The 21428-nt window shown below is 39.0% G+C and overlaps 3 protein-coding genes across 5 annotated transcripts; 2 read left to right on the forward strand and 1 right to left on the reverse strand.

Moving 5' to 3' along the window:
* Positions 1–2656: 2656 nt before the first annotated feature.
* On the forward strand, positions 2657–10895 carry tmem134 (transmembrane protein 134). 3 transcript variants are annotated; one of them, XR_004200139.2, is made up of 9 exons: positions 2657–2862; positions 3255–3499; positions 5368–5435; positions 5522–5608; positions 5677–5753; positions 6269–6313; positions 9844–9939; positions 10363–10416; positions 10521–10574. XR_004200139.2 is itself a non-coding variant. In XM_031751021.2 (8 exons), exons 2-8 carry the CDS (start codon positions 3299–3301, stop codon positions 10601–10603), a joined length of 615 nt encoding a protein of 204 aa, XP_031606881.1. In that variant the 5' UTR covers positions 2657–2862; positions 3255–3298; the 3' UTR covers positions 10604–10895. The 3 variants fall into 3 exon arrangements, 1 of the variants encoding a protein (XP_031606881.1); XR_005613311.1 differs by having other exon boundaries at positions 9844–10416; positions 10521–10610; XM_031751021.2 differs by lacking the exon at positions 9844–9939 and having other exon boundaries at positions 10521–10895.
* Positions 10896–11654: 759 nt separating this feature from the next.
* On the forward strand, positions 11655–16094 carry LOC116329054 (aryl hydrocarbon receptor interacting protein). Its single transcript, XM_031750979.2, has 7 exons — positions 11655–11810; positions 12301–12483; positions 12569–12757; positions 13406–13582; positions 13743–13884; positions 14991–15220; positions 15316–16094. Exons 1-7 carry the CDS (start codon positions 11712–11714, stop codon positions 15319–15321), a joined length of 1026 nt encoding a protein of 341 aa, XP_031606839.1. The 5' UTR covers positions 11655–11711; the 3' UTR covers positions 15322–16094.
* Positions 16095–16310: 216 nt separating this feature from the next.
* cdk2ap2 (cyclin-dependent kinase 2 associated protein 2) lies at positions 16311–21213 on the reverse strand. The gene is made up of 5 exons (XM_031750980.2): positions 21121–21213; positions 20017–20172; positions 19646–19737; positions 18687–18807; positions 16311–17168 (listed from the first exon to the last, which is right to left on the reverse strand). Exons 2-5 carry the CDS (start codon positions 20069–20071, stop codon positions 17101–17103), a joined length of 336 nt encoding a protein of 111 aa, XP_031606840.1. The 5' UTR covers positions 20072–20172; positions 21121–21213; the 3' UTR covers positions 16311–17100.
* Positions 21214–21428: the final 215 nt, after the last annotated feature.

Consider the following 21428-nt stretch of genomic DNA (forward strand, 5'->3'; position numbering starts at 1 on the left):
TGAGGGCGTGGCGCCACGGCGAATTTCGATGACTCGCCATGAAAATATTATTGCCTCTCATTCTGTCATACATGGTCCGACCTGGACCAAAGAGCACACATATGATAAGGGTCCACCCTTGAACATATTTCAACTGCCATATTTGACACCAAGGACAGCGCCACCTAGTGGGAACAGGAAATGTCATGTTTTAAACTTTGGGGTACAGTATTGTAATGGGTGACATCTGCAGCCTCAAATTTGTCCAGGAAAGCCTTAAGGAGTTGGTCTTGGGTTACAGTGAAAACTGTGACTTTTCGCGAGAGGGCGTGACCCCTGCAGCATGGCGAACTTTTATGTCTCGCCATGAAGAAACAAATTAGTATAACTCAATGAAATCCAGTCTGATCAGTACCAGACTTTACAGGTGTGATGTCAGTCCCGCCCTGAACAGATTGATCTGCCCATTGTCAGGAAAACGCAGAGCGCCACCTAGTGGCAACAGGAAATGTCATGTGTTTCATTTTAGTGTACTGATTTTCACAGGTTCATCGTGGCCACCTCAAAAGCGGTGAATATTAACATCAGTCTGTCGTGATGCTTCAGTGAGAAAATTGTGACTTTAAACGGAACGGCGCACCCTGGTGGCAACGCAGTTCACCATGAACAATGAAGTGGCTTTTGAGGGGCTTGGAAAGTTTAAAAAGTCCTGAAATTTGGCGCATACCTCCAATGTGACAACTGCTATCTTGTTATGTGATCATTTTCATTGAATAACGCAATATGGCTCCGCAGCGCCCCCTACAAAATTTCAAAACAACAGCCCCTGCTCTGTGTTTTATCTATAAGTCTGAAACCTGGTGAGCTTATAGGAGATTTCAAGATGTACAAAAAAGTCTCTTGGAGCAATATCCCAAATCCAACAGGAAGTCAGCCATTTTAAAATTAATGTGTAATTTTTGCGACATTTTCCCTTCTTTTCAGGCCACATACTTTGACGAACTCCTCCAAGGAATTTCATCAGATTGACCCGATCTCCAGCGCGTGTAATCTAAAGACCTTTGTGATGTTAAATTGCGAAGCTTTTTACGTTCAGGAAAACGGGGTGGTCATGGCGGCACGTGGAGTTTCAATCACTTGCCAAAAAGCAGTAATCTGCTATCACTCAGAGACACAATGTCCAATCTCTCCTAAAGGTCGCAGACGTGATGAGACTTGACCTCGGAAATGTTTGTTATTTATGTATGTTTGTCAGTAATGGTAAGAGCGCCACCTAGTGGGACGACTATAATCATGATTGAATGAGATGAAATGTTAGCTGGTGGTTAAATGCATGAATTCCATCAATGTGACATCAGATCGGACGTGCTGGTTGTAGGTGTTGGGCGTGGCTCGACGTGCAGGGGGTGCGAGGGCCCTCATAACGCTGCTTGCAGCTTTAATTCTTATTGTATTTTTATGAACTAAGACGTGCAGTATCTTGCAGTTTCTCTGAGCATCACACAGTCTGGCCTTAGGTGATTTGCTGAGATGACTAATACTTGAGGGAATATGGCATTGCATTAACACACACCTGAATGCATCGGACAGCATCAAGTCCTGTGAAATATTTCTTTTTCACTGTAGTGTGTTGACTATCTCAACTGGTTTTCCTCTTCATCAGCATACCCATGACTGGAGACATTTCAAAGCAAGTTATATCAAAATAAATACTTTTTAGAGCCTTTAAAAAAATCATTCTAGTTATGGGAGACGAGGCAGCTTTACCAAATTTATTATGCATGTGAATACAAAGATCCAGTAAATCTATATGTGTGTTTAATCCAAATGGAGAATACATTAATTTGGCTGATTTGTTGTTATCAGTTCTTAAGTGCACTGCTAATGAATATTGAAACAAATGTTAAATGTTAAAACAAAATAAGCTAAAACTCCAGTAAATGAAAAGCTGAAATGCTGTTTGATTAAAAGCAAAAGATAAAAAAGCACAAAATAGATTCCAGCTCTTTAATTGACATTAATTAGCCTTGGTAATATATTACTGGCTTGTGGGTTTGGACAGGATGCCTTTCCTCCATTAGATGACCACAGTTCATGAACACGAATATGCAAACATACACTTTTGTGATATTCTGATAAGTTGTGCCCTAAACACCCCAGGTCAAGATGTTTTTGAACTGATTCGTGCTTTTAATAAAATAAATCTTTGTTTGATTTACTGTGTTTTTACAGTAATTTTGATCTGAAAAGAATTCCAGATCAAAATTATGAGAGAAGACTGACAAACTGCATCGAATAAAATACAGCTTTGCTAGTTCTATACTATCTATGAAGTTAATGAGAACCAAACGTGACCATCTTTAACGAGATGCATTACATTATATAACATATCTCTAACTTGCAACAAAAAGCTGCACACACTTCGCCTTTTTGAGTTATTGTCTCAAAATTTCAGGCTTTAAACTAAAAAATTTCAACTTACTGTATAGAAATTTCGAGTGACTTATGTAATGTTTTGATATGTAAATTTTTTTGTAGGAATTTCATAAATTGTAATGATTGACCCAGTTTCTTGAGTTTTTCTCTCCTTCGATAACAAAAGTTAGCGGATCGATCGATAATACGACACTCGATTCGGCGCCCTGGCTCGCACGCGAAGAGAGCGCTTTGGGCGTAATCAGTCGTATCTAATCGATTGCCGGTTGTCAAAAAAAGAAGAGAGTCCAAACTTCTAAAGAAGTCGCACTACAGAAGCAAAACTAAGATACAGCTAACAGAAGGCTTTAAAACCACTTTTCTCAGGGCTTACAAAAATGTGACTCGTCTCCGAACAAAGTTCAGAAGTCGAAGTTTCTTCGCAGGAGAAAAGATTTACTTAAGACAGTAAGTTTTCCTCCTGGTCATCTGATCGGACAGAAGAATGAGGACAAACAATGGCAGAGACCTACAGGAAAGCCGTGTAGCCTCTGCTCTGTTGTGCTTAGCCTCGATCCCACCCGCTGTTATGTGTCGGCAGCACGGCAGCTGTTTTCGCCTTTTAAACTAATTCGAAAGTGGTGGAGTTACTTTATTTAGTTTTTATGTAGGCATGTATGAGCGAACTTTAAACTTTTAAAGGGAAATGCTGTGATTGGTGAGAGAAAACTCAGCAGCTGCTGAGTTAGTATTTTCACAGGCTGATTCGAGAACTATTGTTTCCTGCTGACTTTTAAGATTTCCTGCGATTTGAGGGATTAAAAATCCATAAAACATTCATTATTACTCTTAAATCACAGTGAGCATCCGGCTACAGGACCTCAGGGTGTAAGAGGAAATCACCATGGCAACACAGTTTACCATCGACGATGCGTTTGTGCTGGAGGGAGATGAGGAGGGGGCTGTGACTGGCGGAGAGCCGCAGGGATGGAAGGACAGAGAAGGAGGAGAGATGACATTTGGCCCTTTGAGTTTCTCCAAACCTCAGAATCATCCCTCACCTGCTGCCGCCGCCTCCCCTGAACCCACTAACCTCAAGTATCAGGTAGCATGCACACAAGAGATACAAAACATTGTTTGCATTTCTGTTTTCATGTTGCTGTTACATTTCCAGTGAGAGGCTGTCTGTTTCCTTTTTGATTGGTATCAGTTTTGGCTTGTAGTGTTTTTATAACAACACTACGAATTTGTAGATACAAACTCAAGAATTCAGCAAGTCCCTGTGAGCAAGGAAGACAGCTAACTTAACATTTTGAGGACTGAAAGAGAAGATCCAGGCTTAAGGTGGGCAGCGATCGGCAGCAGCCAATCAAATGAAACAACAGAAGAAAGAAAACAAGAGCATGGAAAGATGCCAAAGAATAAAGAAGAAAAGAAATAAACCCTGGGAGCACACAATTTTAATGACATGTAACAATGAGATGATTTGAATCTATGTGGAGTGAAAGAGCAGGCTTCACGAGAGGTTCCGCTAGCAGTTTGAACATAAAGCAGCATTTTTAAGTGTTTTTTTGCGTTACCTCATCTAGCTCTGACTGTAATCTTTGTCAAAAAAAGGAAATATTTCAACCTTAAAGGAAGGAAGAGAGAGGGTGTCTGTCCACAGCCTAAACTGGGAGCTATTTCCACAAAAGATGTGTCTAGTAGCTCAAGGCTCTGCCTCCCATTATACTCTGGAGAACTGTAGGAGCCACAAAGGCTGCAGTCTGACAGCAGAGTGCTGTATTAGCATAACTTGTACACACCAACCACAGTATTATCTGTGATCTCTTTCTGCTGTTCTGCTGCCAACAGATATATTTACCAACACTGAGAAAAGTTTAAGAAAAATAGTGGTGGTAGATATTGTTTATACAGTAAAAGTTGCTCATTTTAGCCTGTTGCTAGGTGGTTGCCAGGCAACCTGATCCATCCTAATACTGAATGCATAATTCAACTTTTGTGGATGTAAATGAGACATTATTGCCATGAAATTAAAACAACAGGATGTCTTTACAATGTGTTATAGGAGCATAAAAGTTAAAACTGGTCTTTTTGTGACTGGCGGTAGCTAGGCAACATAATAAAATCATAATATGTGTTAAAAAAAACAGCTGGCAGGTGCCTAAGATGGGCTTGTGTGCCAAGTGTGGCTGTTCACGTTATGAAGGTCAGGGAAGGAGGGATTCATGGAAACACACATAGATACAGTAAGTTATGGTAAAATGGAATCTGTAAGATGTGATGGAGCTTGGTTGTTAACCGTGTGAAAAGAACAATTTTAAACGTGGTTCTATCACAACATATTTGTGAAGGCCAGTGACTCATGTATATTGCTGTTCAAAAGTCTTGAGCTGCCCTTCATTTCTATTTATTTTGCTTACAAGGAGCAAAGTGGTCTTGGGCATTAGTTCTCCAGTTTTTTTCTCCACTTTACACTGACTACCTGAATCATTCAAGGATAAAAGCAGTACCTAACTCAAGGCATGAGCCAGTATTGTGTCTACACTTAACAGACAACTTAGCAAAGAACCAGTTTTAAATGATATTTCCTGGCACTTCATTCCTAGCAGCCTGTCACACAAACACATAATTTGTTCCCATTTCCTCTGGTGAATGAATATATGAAAAATGCCAGAGATAACACAGTTTAACAGAATAATGATTCCTAGCATGCTGCGCAGTGTGTCCTCAAAAACAAAACTGGACAAACTGGGCATGTGAGGACAAAAGAAGAAGTGGGAGGCCTAATAAATTTCTACAGCAGATGAACATATCTGAAAGTCACGTCCTTAAGAAATAGGAAAAAAAACATCCAGCAAAGACCGGACACAGGGTGCGACTATAATAACAGTATTACCTTTGCTTCCCCTCTGCGAGCTATACATTTTTCTTTGCGGTTTATATGACATCCATCATCTCCTATTGTTTTAGAATCTGGAAAATGAAGATGCCTTGGGCAACAACGGGAATTCCTCTTTCAATAACTTCTTCAAAATCAGGTGGGTTCTGTAGTTCAGGTGTGATTTTTCTTTTCCCTGCCTGTTCTGTGAATGTGAGATGAAGCGTGTTTCTGCTTTCTCCGCAGTGACCCTGCAACACTGTCTTACTGCAGCTCTCAGTGGTCCTTCAGCACCTTGAGTTCAGTCACGCAGCTTTCTGCACACTGCTGCGGGTAAGTTCGGTCTTCTCACATGGAGAAGCGTAACAAGCACAGTTAGTTTAAAAACACGTTTCGCCTAGGTGGATGTCCCATCCGCTGGTGAAGAAAAACAGAAGGGTTGTTCTCTCTTCATTCCTTCTCCTCATCACTGGAGTTGGTAAGTACATGTGCTTGTCACTTATTACGTATGAAACACACAAACCAGAATAATCTACTGAGAGAAATGTCTTTTTCTCATGTTTACTTGATTCATTTTGGCTGTTGGAGCATCACAGTAACAAGAGCTGCCTGCTCCCACTGTAGATGGTTTAGTGATTTTAATTTATTTTGGTTTTAAACTCAGACAAATTGGTAATCTCCAGTTAAATGACTGCAGTCTAAAAGGACAAACACACCTCTTCTTTCTGATTTTAAGTTCACTTCAAAATGAAGCTCTGACAGCTCTAACAAAGGCACCGCTCCAAATTGTTTTGCAATGTTACACCAGGTAGTTTGTTCCGTGTTGTGTCAGGCAATGATAGTCTTGGCACTTTGCACAGTGAACTTTGTCCCCCTGCACTGATCAACAGATTATGGCAGAGTTATTGCCAGAATAACCAAACTAATAAAAACAGAACATTTGGCTTGTTTCTCCTTTTCATACCTATAATGTTTCTGCTGTTTTTGTTTTAGCTCTTATTTTCACAGGTATTGGCATACAGCTCAATCCAAGTGCAGGTAAGGAAGATAAAATATTGACGTGCAAAGCATTTAGACTGTTGTTTGTTTTAGAAGCGCACGTTAGTCCAAATGCAATGGATACACAAAGAAGCACGTCACTTCTCAACTTCTATCAAATCATAAACAGACCAAACATGAATGAATGCAGGACTTTGTTATATAGTGGATTAAATGGTATAATTCAGAATGGAATGTTTGTATTGGAGTCCATAAGTGTTGGTGTGCTTTCCCACAAGTGGGAGGATCTCTGTGTTATCTTGACACACAAAAGAACACAGAGAAAGCTGCCACAGTCCTTACCTGTTGTAGGACAGTGTGGTTCTCAGTCCAGATCTCAAGGTCTGTCTACTTTTACGACTGGAGTGACAGAATCATAACAAGAGTGATGTACAGTTGGACTTTTTTGTTTGTTTCTTTGTTTGTTGTACTGCCGTATGACAATTAAGCTGACAATCCAGGATCACTGAGTCACACAGGCTTAGAGTCCAGTCTGCAACCATCTGTGGCTAGGGAAAACCATGAGGAACTAAAAAAAGATGAGAAACTAGAGGCAGCTGTAGCAACCTGTTTGCAGCCAAGCAGTCGCTCGGAGGTTTTCAATATCTTCCAGCAACCAATGCCAATCAGTCAGGGAACACATGTTTCCCTAGCAACCAGTGGGTGTATTAAATCTATGGTAGATAACTTTATGTCCTACACCATAAAAGTGAAAAGTGCAAATATTTCATGCTGACTGACCTTGACTTGACATGATGGTATTTGTCTCAGTCAGCATGTGCTTTTGTTGAGAACAATTTAACCCTCGCTCAGCATCTTCAGCATCTGGACATTTTGGGGGTTTTTTGTAAATAAATCAGAACATGGTGCATAATCTTTGTAGCAACTAGTTGGCTGACTACCCGCTAACCTCAACAAAGCTATACAAGAATCGCTGTTTCTTACTGTCAGGGAAATCTTTAGTTAGATCATTGTAAGTGTAGTATGGGTTTGAATAAAGCCCATAGTAGTCCACAGCTGTGTATCCCTCCACATTATACCTGCAATGTTTTGCAGACAGGACAGGCTTTGCCACATTGGAAAAATCTTGTAGAAATAAAATATCTTTTTTCCAGTAAGTTGACCATTTTTTCTGAACCCTCCATTACTCACTGTGTTTCTATCTTTGGCCAAATGGAATTCAATTGGTTGGTGATTTCAGTATGTTTTTGTGAGCTGGGTGGATACTCATGTGTCGTATCCACCCTTGCTTTTATGGACATAAGCTGACATTGGATGATTCACGTTAGCAAACATTGCATTGTTTTTCTTGGCCTTCATCTATTCGTATACTCTGTTTGTGGTGTGTTTTCAGGTGGTTGAATAACTTAGTTCGTGTTGCCTTGCAGTGCAAACTCTTTGCATATGAAGTATTCTTGGTTAATATCTCTTGTGCTAAATCTGAAGTATTACCAAACAGCAGATGAGGATCTGCTTCAAGGAGCAAGCTCTTCACCTTCTGCCTTACCAGACATTTGAATTTCGTTGTTTATGCAGGCACGTGATCAGGCACTGATTTAAGGGGCGCTTGATTTCCTTTTGCTTTGTACTCAATTGACGGAAGAAGCATTTTCGATATTGGTCAATCATGTTTGTCGAGTTGTGGGAAGCTGAATTCGTGATTGAGTTTCAAATTTGGTTAATTGTGCAGCCCTAGTGCAACACTCTGACTTCATGCTTGTGATAAGTTTGTATTGAATGAGATCACATTTCACATCCCATATAGTGCAGAGGTCTGCTGGGCCTGGTAGTGGCTCTGTGTGTCACAACTTTAGCTATCTTGAACCTCTCTTGCTTTGTCTTTGATTAGTAGTGTCCCGTTTGTTTTTTCTGCCTCCAAACTTCTAAAAAGCTGAGTGTTCAATACTTCTCATCTTGTATTTCTGTCCAAAACCAGTGCATTTTATCAAGTATCTGTATGTTCAGAACTGTTATTCAGAATTTCTTTGCCTGTACAACCAGTATTCATAATGAATTAAAGTCTGTCAGGCAAGTTTTAAAAAGTCTTTTCAGATCAAATGAGCCTTGCTTTTCACCTTTACAAAAATCAGCACCTCCCATTAAATTGGTCTACACATTCCATGAATATGAGCTTCAAATGCTCACCCCGAGTTAGGCACTTTTAATTAGTCATGTCTGCTTTTTTTGTATAGAGTGTCTCCTCTCCAGTTTGAGGCAGAAATCAAGCAATTAATGTGCTCTTTGGGATGAGCTCACCCACAACATATTAAGAAAATGTCACCAGGCTGAGTCCAAATAGATGAGAAGATCAATTTGCCTTTCATAAGTAGCTACAGGAGCAGGTGCAACTCTGCAATTAAGCTGTAAAATCTGCTTAAGAAATTTCGTTATCTAAAGTTGACTGGGCATACTTCCATAACCCCGAGTCCTGTTCAGAGCAATTCATGCTCTTATCACTGCTCCCAAGCCTTTTCCTGAGCATCATCACCACAAGAATTGTCGGGGGGGAAAAATCTCTTACCCCCTTTTTTTTTTAAGTAGAGAATTTTGAAAGTTAGCAACACATTATTAATCACTTCTGCATCAGTTTCTGAGTTTTATTCCTCTGTGCTATTTTGTCATGCATTAATTGATGAATTATTCTACTCACCCCTTTAAGATTTTCTTTAAAATGTACATCTGTTAAGTCACCATCTGCCTCCAAATGAACTAGCAAAAGAGTGATTGTGCATACGGCTCACCAATGAAAGTATTGCATTATTTAGTAACACTTTATAATCACAAAGAGAGTAATTACCCTGTAACTAAAATGAATTCAATGTATTTAATTTGAAATTACAATGTAATTATATACTCAAAGGTAGATACACTAGAATAAGAGAGTAACAAGCCAGATTTTTACAGGAAACAAAGCAAAATTATACTCTGCAAGTAAATTTAAGTAGTGTGTACGTACGTTTTTAAGTACTGCATGAGTAATTTTAAATAAGTCATTTTGTAGAAAAACAAGTTAGGCAAGATCAAGCCGCCGCATAATATGGCTCAAGCTTGTTTGTTTGTTTTCCCACTAAATTGCTTACTTACTTAAAATTACTTACACACTACTTACATTTACTTGCAGTATAATTTGTGTGAAAAGCTGACTCGTTACCCCCTTATTCTTGTGTAACTACCTTTAAGTATTTGTGGGTAAATCTAATTACAGTGTCATTTCAAATTAAATCCAATAAAATTCCATCTAATTATAGGGGCCTTTAGACATGGGTCGTACTTTAAAATGTTGTAAAGTATGCACTATTTTTTCTGTGACCGTTCCCTTTTGTTTATAATCAGAAAGTCTGTAAGTGCAGCCCAGCTGTGCAAGCATTCTTTTTTTAAAGTGTTTTACACTGTTCAGACTCCTTTCATGTGCAACATAAAATGAGATCACATAGTGAAGGAAAGAGGCAAGTTATTTCCTGGTTTGTTTATGAAAATTACAACAAAATGCTGTGAGCTGTAGTTATAAATGTGGTTTGCTGTTCCCACAGGCAGCTGCAAATATCACAGATTGAGCTACAGCTGAAATCTTTGACACCACCACTTAAACTTGCCTAACCAAACTGAAAGTACCATCGATATTGATGGTAATATATTAGGAATTTGCAGTTTGGCTGTTTCTGCTGTCTTCTGGGGTTACCCCCAATTTTCTCCATTTTCATGCCTTCCCTTCAGCCGCATAATTTATAATCATAAGATATTTTTTCACCTTCTTGTTCACACCTTTTATTAATGTTGTTGGAAAACTAAGCATTGATTTCCAACAACAACATGTTAATCTTGTCAAATGAGTAGTTAGTTATTTTCAATATGTATGCAGCTGTAGCTTCAGATTTACTCTACAGGCAAACTTTATCAATCCTCTCATTTAACTTAGCATTTCTGGCTGTTTCAGAGCATGTAAATGTTAAATGGACTGGTAGTTATGTAGTACTTTCTTAATCTAATTAAGAACTCAAAGCGTTGTGTGTGTTTTCTCTTGACTGGAGCTAATAAAACTGTCCCCACAGGTATTTCAAGTGCTATTTTCTTCATTCCTGGATTTCTTCTGTTTATCCCTGGAGGTAAATTTGTTCATTTTATCTCTTAAACCTTTTACTTGTCTTTTTAAGTGCAAAGCTTTGTTTTGATGAATGCTAATATTGCCATTCTCTGTGTTCGCCCGCAGTGTACCATGTGATTTACATCAGCTGTGCAGTCCGTGGTAGAAGAGGCTTCAAACTGTTCTACCTACCTTATTTTGAAAAATGAAATTTTATGTGACCAGACATGTTCACTACATTTCTTTCAACTATGTTAAAATTAATGGTATTTTGACACTCATAAGATATATTGACCTGTTTTTTTTGTTGTTTTTCTTTGTTTTTGGTTTGTTTGACATATTGACCACTGCTACTTTTACCACTCAGCGCCTTCACTATATTTCCACTCCATGAACTTACATTACTGTATGTGTATACCAAAAAGACCACCGTCTCGCCTGTGTATTCTGTTTTACGTGAAAGATGACTGTGAAATTACAATAAATTGTTGTATATTTTAATTTGTGTCAGTTGGTTTTAATGAAAAGCCATTCATTTAAATCACGAGATATTTCACAATATATTTAAAATGTAAATGTTATATAGTTCAAAATCAGGCATTTACCTCTGCATATGTTATTGAGTGCATTTTTCAGTGAAATCTATTTTTGACCTTCTGCTGCTATTTCTTGGTTCTAAGAACGTGTCTGTCCATGACTCACTCCATTCATCCAGTGTTCTGAAAGGTATTATGCATTTATTCAATTTGTAAGGCTAATTGAGAAGTAGCTTTGGGTCTGCTTTTAAAGGCCGATCAAATCTATTTAACAGAAGCATTAGGATTGCACAAAAACACTTAAGGATTTATTTTGTGGTTTATTTTAATCCTGGAGAACTATTGCTCAATACACAATTAAGTCTCTCTCCTTGGAAAGAAAACATAAAGAGATGAGGGGGTGGCTCAAGACTTTTGCACAGTAATGTACACAGAGAACTCATAAAAAGTAAAAACATGTTAAACGTTTTTTTGTGTTTGTAAATAAAACAAATACGTTGCATTATTCTGATATTCGAGAGCGCCATCATCTGGCAACATCGGGACTGTTATTACCAGGAGGTAATATCAATGTAATAAAAGCGTAGCTAAATAATAATCTTATTTATCGATCTATTTCGTTATTTTTGCGTGTTTGTTTCTGAACATCTAGAACTGTAAACCAGTTTTTCTTTTAATTGAAACGAAAAGCTCGCGATAGATGACGCCCCTAATGACGTCTTACGAAACGACAGCACTCGCGAAAGATCGTGATTTCTCGTGAACTGAGAGTCGACCGAGGATGGAGGAAGAGGCTCGCAAGCTTCTCGCGGAGGGAATTAAAAAGAAATTAATCAGTCCCGGTAAAGGAGACTTATCGACCTTTCCCAATGGAACTAAGGTAAGACCTCCGGTCCCAGCGACTGATCGGGTTCAATCCAGGCTTTAGTCTGAGTAACGCGACGAGGTACGTTAGCTAATGCTATCGGCGTTTATGCCTTTGCTAACAGTTTGGACTCGAGTCAGTCCGAGTCTTTGCTGTACCGGACGCTTCTGTGTACACACATCGCCGACAAGCTGCCCAGTGTTTTGTCGATTTATTATGATACGGTAGTAGACGGGGTTAGGATCGTTTTAGGCCTGGTTCGTTCCCCCCCCCCTCCCTGTTTCATCTGATGGAAAGACGGGGGCGGGAACAGGAGGGCCTGTGTTTGTGAATTCTGATTCGTCGAGCTGTCACGTCAATCAATTTTCCATTGTTGTGATTGGTCACAGTGCGATACAACGCAGACCCTTTACAGATATGTCATTTGGGGGTGCTAATTCTTCTTTCTTTTAGGTAATAACACTATTTTATATTGTTAAAAGACTCGTTCCCTTTTTATGATCAGGTGGTCTTTCACTACCGCACCAGCCTGTGTGAGGGCACCGTGCTGGATGACTCCAGAACCATGGGGGGCCGCAGCAAACCCATGGAGCTCATCCTGGGCAAAAAGTTTAAACTGGCTGTGTGGGAAAGACTGGTCATCACTATGAGAGAAGGAGAAATTGCAGATTTTACCTGTGACACCAAGGTTGGTAAGCTGGTGATACTGGAATTGATTGGTTAAACAGTTCATTCTTCCTCAGGGTTGATTATATCTCTGTCTCATTCCTCAGCACACAGCACTCTATCCGCTTGTGTCCCGGTCCTTAAGAAACATCAGTGTTGGTAAGGACCCTCTGGAAGGCCAGAGGCACTGTTGTGGCATCGCCCAGATCCACTCGCACCACTCTTTGGGTCACAAGGACCTGGATCATCTCCAAGCCAATCCACAGCCACTTGTCTTTACTATCGAGCTGCTGGAGGTGAGTAGGAAGGAGAGCAACATCAGTGGTGGTGCTGGGTTGGGTTGCAGTAATAGCACCAACACAGTACTGGAGTTTTTATACATATATATTTTTGTATTTTCTTTATTGATTAGGCCAATAAAGATTGTGCTGTTAGTCCAAAGTGACACCTTAATTATGCTTGTTTTATCTAACAAGTAGTCCAAACTTAATAAAGCTTCTTTTTTATTCACAAAAGGTTACCACAGCAGGTAGCTCTGCATGTTTGATTTGTCAGATTTTTAAATATGAAGGATAATAATATTATCTTATTATCATTACGTTATCCATTAAGTAGATCAATGACTAAATGAGCTAAAAGGCAGCAGAACCTCACTTGTCAAAAGCTGGTACTGTAAAACGTTTATTTTTATATGAAAAATGATGATCAGAATAATTTCCAGTTAATTAGCTATAAATCAAATAATTGTTTCAGCTTGTATTAACTTTGTATTAACTGTAAAGTTGTTTAATCTATATTAGAAAATATTTTCAAGCTTTTCATGGGATCATGAAAAAGGAAAGAAAATACTAGTCAAATATAATACACTCATTATATTCCATTAATAGATGCATCAAATATACTAAGGGGTTAATATGTAATCGCGTGTCTCTCTGCCTGCCCAGGTTCTTCCTCCCGGGTCATTCCAGCTGGATGTGTGGGCCATGACGGATGAGGAGAAACTCAGTTTTGTGCCTCAGATCCACGAGGAGGGCAACAAGCTCTTCAAAGAAGGCCACATCAGTGAGGCCAGAGACAAATACTACAATGGCATCGCCTGCCTTAAAAACCTACAGATGAAGGTTGGGGGACAGTCGCACATTTTGTGCTCTGATAACCATGGACACATTGCTTTCATACATTTCTGTCCTTGAATATGTTTTTAAGTGGAATTAAGATTTGTGTCTCTTATGACCAATCAGCTTGTCATTTTGTGAATACTTTGTGAAATCTTTTATTCAGGAGCAACCTGGAGATGAAAGTTGGCTAAAGTTGGACCAGCTGATCACAACACTGCTTCTCAACTACTGTCAGTGCCTCTTGCTTGAGGGCCAGTATTACGAGGTCATCGAACACTGCTCGTCCCTGCTCTTCAAATACGAGAGTAAGGCTGCCTGACTCAAATTTAGTTAGTTGGCACCAATTTCACTGCTGATGGATGACACCACTTTAACATTGGCATCTCGCTTAATACAGCATTAGTTGCTTTCTCTGTTTTGCCTTTCTGTGGCACATAATTTATCATCTTTGCTAAGAAAGTTGGTAAAATACATCTTTTATTCTTTTTTCTGTTTTTTTTTTTTTTTTAAACAAAACTGACTCTGTTAGAGTCAGTTTTGTCAAAGTTGTCGCAGATTGCACAACTTCGATTATTTGCTCCTTTTACGCTTGACTCTGACACTGCCACAACTACTAGCCTCAGCGTCAAAGATAAGTCGCACCTCCTGGCTTAGGTCTGGAGCTGGGTCAGTGGATCATCTGGTTCCACCTCGTGGCCACAGATGCAACCATGCACCAATGTCATGCCCATGTCCTTGGATCCACTCTGGGGTATTACACAGAAAGTTGAACAGATGCAGAAACCAGCCTGAACCTGACTGATTGTATCAGTTGTGGTTGTCGTATTAGTCTTATTTTTTTTTTTCATTTCTATATTAAAATGGTAAAATACTGTTACCATTTTTGGCATTTATTCTTTACCATTTGGGAGTTTTATCACCAACACAAGGGTGCTCAGCATAATAAAATAATTCATTATACGTAGGTTATTTTACTGATTGCTTCACGAATTGCCCTCCGCACATACAAACACTAAACTATATCTCATGCCATACAAGTGACTGTGCAGTTGTTCAGGGTTATTATGGCATGAAAAAGCATCTCACTGTCATTAATATTATTGGACGCTGCTATTCTCTTGTTAGCTCATCTGTCCGAAGGTTTGATGTGATGGCAAGGCATCCGAGAGTCAGTCCAAAATTCACAAGAATTCTTCCTCCTGCTACTGTGGTAGTCAGATTTTAGTAAAACGAGTGTTTTCGGGCCTCCTCGACTTCTCAGTGGATTTAAATTCTTGTTAGACTTAGGAAAAACGTTCTTTCTGCATGTCTCACATTACAATAATCTGTGAATTATGATAGATAACGAGCCAGTTGAGCTCCTGTGTCACCAATTTGTAGTTTGAATAGCTGTTCTTCCACCTCCTAACAGACAACGTAAAGGCCCTTTACAAGCGCGCTAAAGCCCACGCTGCCGTGTGGAACGAGGCGGAGGCGCGAGCTGACTTCGCCAAGCTCTTGGAACTGGATCCTTCTCTGGGACCGTCTGTGGCCAAGGAGCTGAAAACCATGGAGGACAGGATCCGCTCCAAACAGAAGGAGGAAAAGGGTCGCTACAAGGACCTGTTCAACTACAACACGCCACCAGCCACTGCCACTACAGTCAGTCCAGTTTGAGTTTTTCCTAATTGCACTGATCATGTTCACTTCATGTATTGTGTTTTAATGAAGCGTGTTATACTCTTTCCTTCTCGCAGGGTTGAAGTCTCGATGAGTCGGACTCGAGAGGATGCCTGTGAATTTCAAGATGGAGGAGAGAAACAGTCGGTGCGCTCGGCGTTTCACTTTCATTCCATCCAAGCCAAACACCCAGCCACGGGTCGATGCGCAAACAAAACTTGCATTGCAGCTTTAGTCCTCTAAATGTTAAATTAAGATTTTGATTTGAAAATGTTTATGTTGTTGCTGGAATTTAAAGTGAAAACACAGTTTTTTTTAGAGGACTGTAATGTAAGGCAGAGCCATTAATTCAGTCTGTAATATTAATTTAAAGGAACTTTTTTTTTTTCATTTACCTTCTTAAAGGGAGTGTTTTCCTTTTAATGATCAACTTATCTGCAATTTGGGAGCCCATTACCAGACAAAATTGATCAGAAAACCTTTTTTTTTTTTTGACAATCATGTACTCACACGCATCTCATCTTTGCCTCGCACCCCTTTTCTATCATGGTCACAGCAGAATCACCATTACTACGATACGTGGGCCATGAAACGTAACCTCTGCGACAATCTTATAAAACACTTTCATTGTCTTTGCTTTCTACTGTGTACTTATTTCATGTATACTAAATACTACCTTTATTTTTATGTCAAGATGTACTCTGCGCAAACTCACAGTATCTCATTCACTTGCTTAGAAAGAGCTACTCTTTACTGTTTATGTGAAACAGTGGGTCATTTAACCCAAGCTTGCCTGCAGTGACATGTTACTGAGGTTGTGATTGTGGAACTGTAAATAAATCTGTGTTTATCCTCAGCTTTGTGTTTCGTTAAATACGGCCTATAGAGCTGGAACTTAAGAAAAAAAGAAAATTAGGATGTTTTCTATCAATCATAAGTCTTGAGTGAAAAAAAAAAAAAAAAATGTCCTTGTGCTTTAAATGTTTTTTAGATTAAGGCCGTTAAGTTTAATTTCCTAAAAAAAAATATAAATCTGCTAAGTATGTTGTCAAAACACTATTTCCAAGGTCAATAAACATTTCAACTACTTTTATAAAAACAAAAAACACTCCATTGAAAGATGTTGAGTCACATTTGTTTGATAAAACCTCCTGTAACATCTTAAAAACCTAAAAAACATTTTACAGTTTTTTTGTGATTTTTTTTTTTTTATTTATACATACCGAATCTCAAAAATCTGGTTTACAAAATTTCCATACTAACAAACTGACATGAGATGTACAGAGTTCTTGGGAATGAGAAACGTCCGATGTGTGTTTACAAAACATGGAAAACAAAACAAGGGTGAAAGGAACAGGAGGATATTCAAGATGTACAGAATAACAGAGAAAATGCTCATGGGTTGAAAACTGGATGTTTGAAATCGACACAGGAGCACTGGTGCAGTGGGGACATCATTTAAAAAAAGTCAACTTTCTTGGTCAAATCCCATTGTTGAACAAATATAAACATTCCCATCCACTTTGATATCCCCAGCTTGACCTAAAAATGTGCTGAAATTCCCCACATTTTTAAAATAGATATAAAATTTTCTGTTTGCTTGCGTACGCCCAACGAGTTGCAGAAAGTTTGTCTTTACCAAAATGGGCGTGGTGAAATGCTGTGAATGGATACAAAGGGACATAATGCACCTCTAAAAAGCCAGTGGAAAGAGGAAGGATTTAATTTATATATATATATATAAAAAAAAAAAAAAAAAAAAAAAAAAAAAAGGTTATAAAACATCCAATGGGGATCACGATGTGGGCAGGTGTCGCAGGAAAAAGAGTGCCAGTGCCAGGTGGAGGGATTTGTCCAAAAGGTTATGTGCGGGCGCTTCTCTCCGTCTCTGCAAGACACTCCCTGACCAGTGCACGGGCATGGATTATACCTGTATGACACAAACACAAGGCAAGGTTGTTTTTTTTGTTTTTGTTTTTAAAAGGGAAAAAAAAAAAAAAAAAAAAGACTACCTCAAATACAACAACCCCAACAGTCATTACTGCCAAATCAGAGGTCTCTCATTAACCAAGAAAACTGAGTTGATTAAACTCATAAAAGTAGGTCAAAAATGACCTGCTAATGTTGTTTTCTTACCTACCCAATTAATGAAATGTCGTCATTTCATATTCTAGCTATTTCTCAAAAACACTTTTTGGCTACCATGCCATTTAAATTTTTAACTTTCCTTTTGTACATTTAATAAAATTCTAGTTTTTGTGTTTTTACCCCAAACTTCCTGCATTTGTTTCCTATGGAATTTCCCTTGATTCTTACAAAGTGTGACTGTCAGGAATATATTTTTTGTGGACCACAAAGAGTGCTACCACTTAGGAAGATTATTTTACACAGCAAGAACTAACACACAGTGTTCAGACAACAATCTATCCCCAGTGACTGTGTCACTGTAGACGAACGCTTGTGCCATTCAGGGGAAGGTTCAGATTTCTACGATACAATCCAAACAAGCCCGTCGAGTATGGCCTAAAGATCTCCTTGGTTTGTGATGCACAAATCTGGACACAACAAAATGGTGGATGAAAATACTAGAGAAGGGAAAAAAAGCACAACTGATCCTGTTCTACAATAAGACCAAAGGAGGTATAAATACTGTGGATACACAAGACTTCTGGAATGACGCCTTTTGGACACACAAGACTGAAGTGGAGATATTCTGGGTAATGCACAGCACCACACAAATCAAACACAGCATATCAGCACAAACATCTGTCTCGAACTATCAAACAGAGTGGTGGAGGTACAGAACAAATCCCTGCAAACTTCAACGAACTGAAGCAGCTTTGTAAAGAAAAGAGGGATCATTACTCCAAAGATATGAAACTCAGTCATACAGAAAATGAGAACTTATTTTTAGTTATTGCTGCTAAATGTACACAAGCTACCAAATCATAGAGTCTACTTATATTTTCACAGGACTGCACAGTCATGTGACAAACCTTGTCTTTTAAATGCATGTATGCAACTCAGTTTCACTAAATTCTTCACTGTGCCCCACACTTTGAGAAATGTGTCTTAATGGATAACTGACTGTGATTAGTTATTCCAGCTTTCATGGGGGGCTTTACCTGGCAACTTTCTTATAAATGTGGATATTGGGCTTTAAGTCTTCAGCTGGAGTCAGAGACAATTTTTTTATATAAAAGGATAATAACAGAGCACTGTTACTGCAGCAAGTAAATAACCATTTTCAGAATAAGCTGTGTGAAATCCACATTCACCAAAGAGCTAAGAAAAGTGAAAAGTTCACCAGTCTTCCTCTGATTTGCATAATAGATGCATTAAAAAAAACAACAACAAAAAAACAACAACTTTTCCCCCCCAAAAAACGAAACAACAACAACAATGATCTGAATCCTACTGATATGCACTTTTGACTACTAAAACATACCTCTCTTTAGCCTCTCCATAGCGCTCTTGCTCCCTGCGTATGTGGGCCTGATCTCACGGCTCATCTCCTCAATGACAGACAGGAGCTCACTGTAGGTGGACCCTTGGGACACTTTCACAGGCTGTTTGGGAAAGTAGTAAAAAACGTTAGTCATTTCACAGTTCCACATACACGCCAGACATGAATGAATAATGTAGATTTTTTTTCTTTTTTTTTTAAGAATGAGATGAAAAATATGTCAGTTTGTTTTTTACAGCAGATGTAACGATGATGAAGTAATTATAACACTGCAATGATGTAGTATTGTAGTGTTTAAGTATTCACTGCCTCATCTAACAATAATGTAAATGTCCCCATGTCCTCTCAGAACTCTTTTGAAATCAAGTTCCTTTCAGTGGTTTCAATTTATGCTAATGAAACATGCTTCAGTCAAACAGTAACCACTTTCCACTGCCAACAATATTTACTGTACTTAATCAATATAGCACTAATAACTAGTGCAGAAAGGCACATTTTTTTCTAAGACCTTATAGTGACTTTACTGATAGACATTTCTATAGGATCTTCTTGTATGTTGTTGTAACGCTTTAACTTAACTTACTTAAACTTAACTGCTTAACTCCTAATGCTTCTCTTTTTGCTGGATGTATGGGAACAAAAACAAACTTCTGTGCAGCTTCAAATAAAGCAAAATGACCTTTTATCACGCCTTTTAGAAATAATTCAGCAATAGCAAAGAGGTGAATTTAATCAACCCCAGGCTGGGACATGAGTGTGAAAAGTATGTGAATACACAAGTTTTTTTTTTTTAGTTTATTTACTCAGTTAAGGGCCAGTATTGACATAAGCAGAGTGGTTGAAAATCCATGTTTGGTGACCTATGCTTCAGTAAAAATATGACAACTCTTTACTAAAGCAGTCTGTATTCAAGTATCAGAGCAATTAAATTGTTGTTGTACCTGAACAAAGCCCATGGAGGGCGGGCCAAAGTCACTGAAGGCTGGCCTGAAGTTGGACGACGATGGAAGAGATGGAGAGGGCACAGAAGACCCTGGCCAGAGGAAGAGAAGAGATAGAACACATTAAAGGCTGAACCTAAAACACAAGCAATTTTGTTTCAAATGTAAAACATTAAAAAATAGTTTACCAATACTATTGTGCTGTATTGTTAATGACTGATAAAATATTGTGTGGGGCAGCACTGGTTTATGAAGGCAATGGGACTGTTGACCATAGTCACAGTGTGAACTGTTTCATACATACACACCACAGGAAACTGACAACATGCTAATAACAGCACTGCACAACATTAAAGCTGGTCCTAAAGTACCTGGTGGAGTGTGGTTGGAGCCAGATGGTGCAGGAGCAATGGGTTTGTAACTCATGGCGATTTCAGCAGGCAGCTCCCCGTACGACGTGCCGCTTCCTTCGGTCCCGTCAACCCGATACTTATACAGCTTTACAGGTGATGATGAGCTCCTAAGAGCTAATGCATAAAGATAGACAGAAACACAAATGCAATTCAATCCATGAATAGAAGGAAGCAAAGGAAGTTGTGAATCACAATAATCAGGAATCACCATCAACAACAGTCTGTGAGGAAATCAGCACAATAGACCTTTATTTAACAGCAGTAGCAAGACTTGTCAGCCTGGATGTGTTTGGGAGCAACGCAAACATTTTTAATGTAAAACTGGAGCACGTTTGCCTTAGGTCACACATTACACAACAAAACGTATGACCTGTCAGTGGAAACGTTTCTCATTCAGGTTGCTTTTGCAGCAGAGAGATGAGAAAACCGACAGGAAACCAAGGTCCTCACTGCGGACATTTTATACTCTGTGCTTGCACTGTATGGGAAAGTACATTAAATCTTCCTATTCAGTCAGAAAACAACAAGTGCCATTAAAAACATACCCATGCTCGTGATAACCACATGGGCCCTCTCAGGTCATCTAAGAGTCCGCTGGACTCTAATTTAACAATTTGCAGCAAAAACATCGTAATTACAATACAAGTTCCCTAATCTGTCAATGGTACTCTGACTGGAGAGAACCACAGCTTAATATCAGACTACACTGAATGTGTCAACCTGTGAACTGTACTTGTTTTGTGTTTTACGCCGACTCTAATGAAGCTTTTCATAGGCTGGGTGTGTGTGAATGTGGTCACTCAAAGTCGCACGAGCGGAGCTCAGAGGTACTCAATGAAACAAAAGCTGACGTTAGCATTTACATAAAGCTGCCAAGCTAACTACTACTTGGTTAGCCGGATTAGCTAGCTTTTGCCGGTTACCACAAAAACATAAGTAAACCCCAACCAAACAGGCCTGCCGTATACATTCTAATACAGACAGTGAATATTAATAGCGTTAAACTAAACTTGTGACCACCGATGACACCCAAAACGATACAAAAAAGTGGCAATTTTGTACCTTTTTAAGGAGACGTGAAATCCTCTGTGGGACGCGAGCTCCGACTCTTCCTCAGTGACTGAGTCTGCGCAGACGAGGGGGCATAGTGGGCTGTTGGTTTTTTTAATCTTTACAGCGATTTGATTGGTCGGTTTACATGTGACATATGTCCTAAATGTTTTCATCACCAGAAACTACTACCGCGCCAAACCCGCGTCATACGTAGGGAAAATGAAAATACGAACGCTGAAACAAATGGAAGATATAGTTATATATAAATACATTACGATATTTAGGAGAGAAATTCTTTCCCATTTACATAATAATTA

Source organism: Oreochromis aureus, linkage group 6, assembly GCF_013358895.1.
Source record: "Oreochromis aureus strain Israel breed Guangdong linkage group 6, ZZ_aureus, whole genome shotgun sequence".
NCBI classification, from domain to species: Eukaryota; Metazoa; Chordata; class Actinopteri; order Cichliformes; family Cichlidae; genus Oreochromis; species Oreochromis aureus.

What these genes read in the sequence shown, in the direction of transcription:
- tmem134 (XM_031751021.2), top strand. Translation starts at nt 3,299, where the DNA reads ATGGCAACACAGTTTACCATCGACGATGCGTTTGTGCTGGAGGGAGAT. An exon ending in AATAACTTCTTCAAAATCAG is followed by an intron (nt 5,436 to 5,521) that starts GTGGGTTCTGTA and finishes CTTTCTCCGCAG; the next exon opens with TGACCCTGCAACACTGTCTT. An exon ending in TCTCCTCATCACTGGAGTTG is followed by an intron (nt 5,754 to 6,268) that starts GTAAGTACATGT and finishes TTTTTGTTTTAG; the next exon opens with CTCTTATTTTCACAGGTATT.
- LOC116329054 (XM_031750979.2), top strand. Translation starts at nt 11,712, where the DNA reads ATGGAGGAAGAGGCTCGCAAGCTTCTCGCGGAGGGAATTAAAAAGAAA. An exon ending in TTAAAAACCTACAGATGAAG is followed by an intron (nt 13,583 to 13,742) that starts GTTGGGGGACAG and finishes TCTTTTATTCAG; the next exon opens with GAGCAACCTGGAGATGAAAG. An exon ending in CCTGCTCTTCAAATACGAGA is followed by an intron (nt 13,885 to 14,990) that starts GTAAGGCTGCCT and finishes ACCTCCTAACAG; the next exon opens with ACAACGTAAAGGCCCTTTAC.
- cdk2ap2 (XM_031750980.2), bottom strand. Translation starts at nt 20,071, where the DNA reads ATGAGTTACAAACCCATTGCTCCTGCACCATCTGGCTCCAACCACACT. An exon ending in CTCCAACCACACTCCACCAG is followed by an intron (nt 19,738 to 20,016) that starts GTACTTTAGGAC and finishes TCCTCTGGCCAG; the next exon opens with GGTCTTCTGTGCCCTCTCCA. An exon ending in TATGGAGAGGCTAAAGAGAG is followed by an intron (nt 17,169 to 18,686) that starts GTATGTTTTAGT and finishes TGTGTCATACAG; the next exon opens with GTATAATCCATGCCCGTGCA.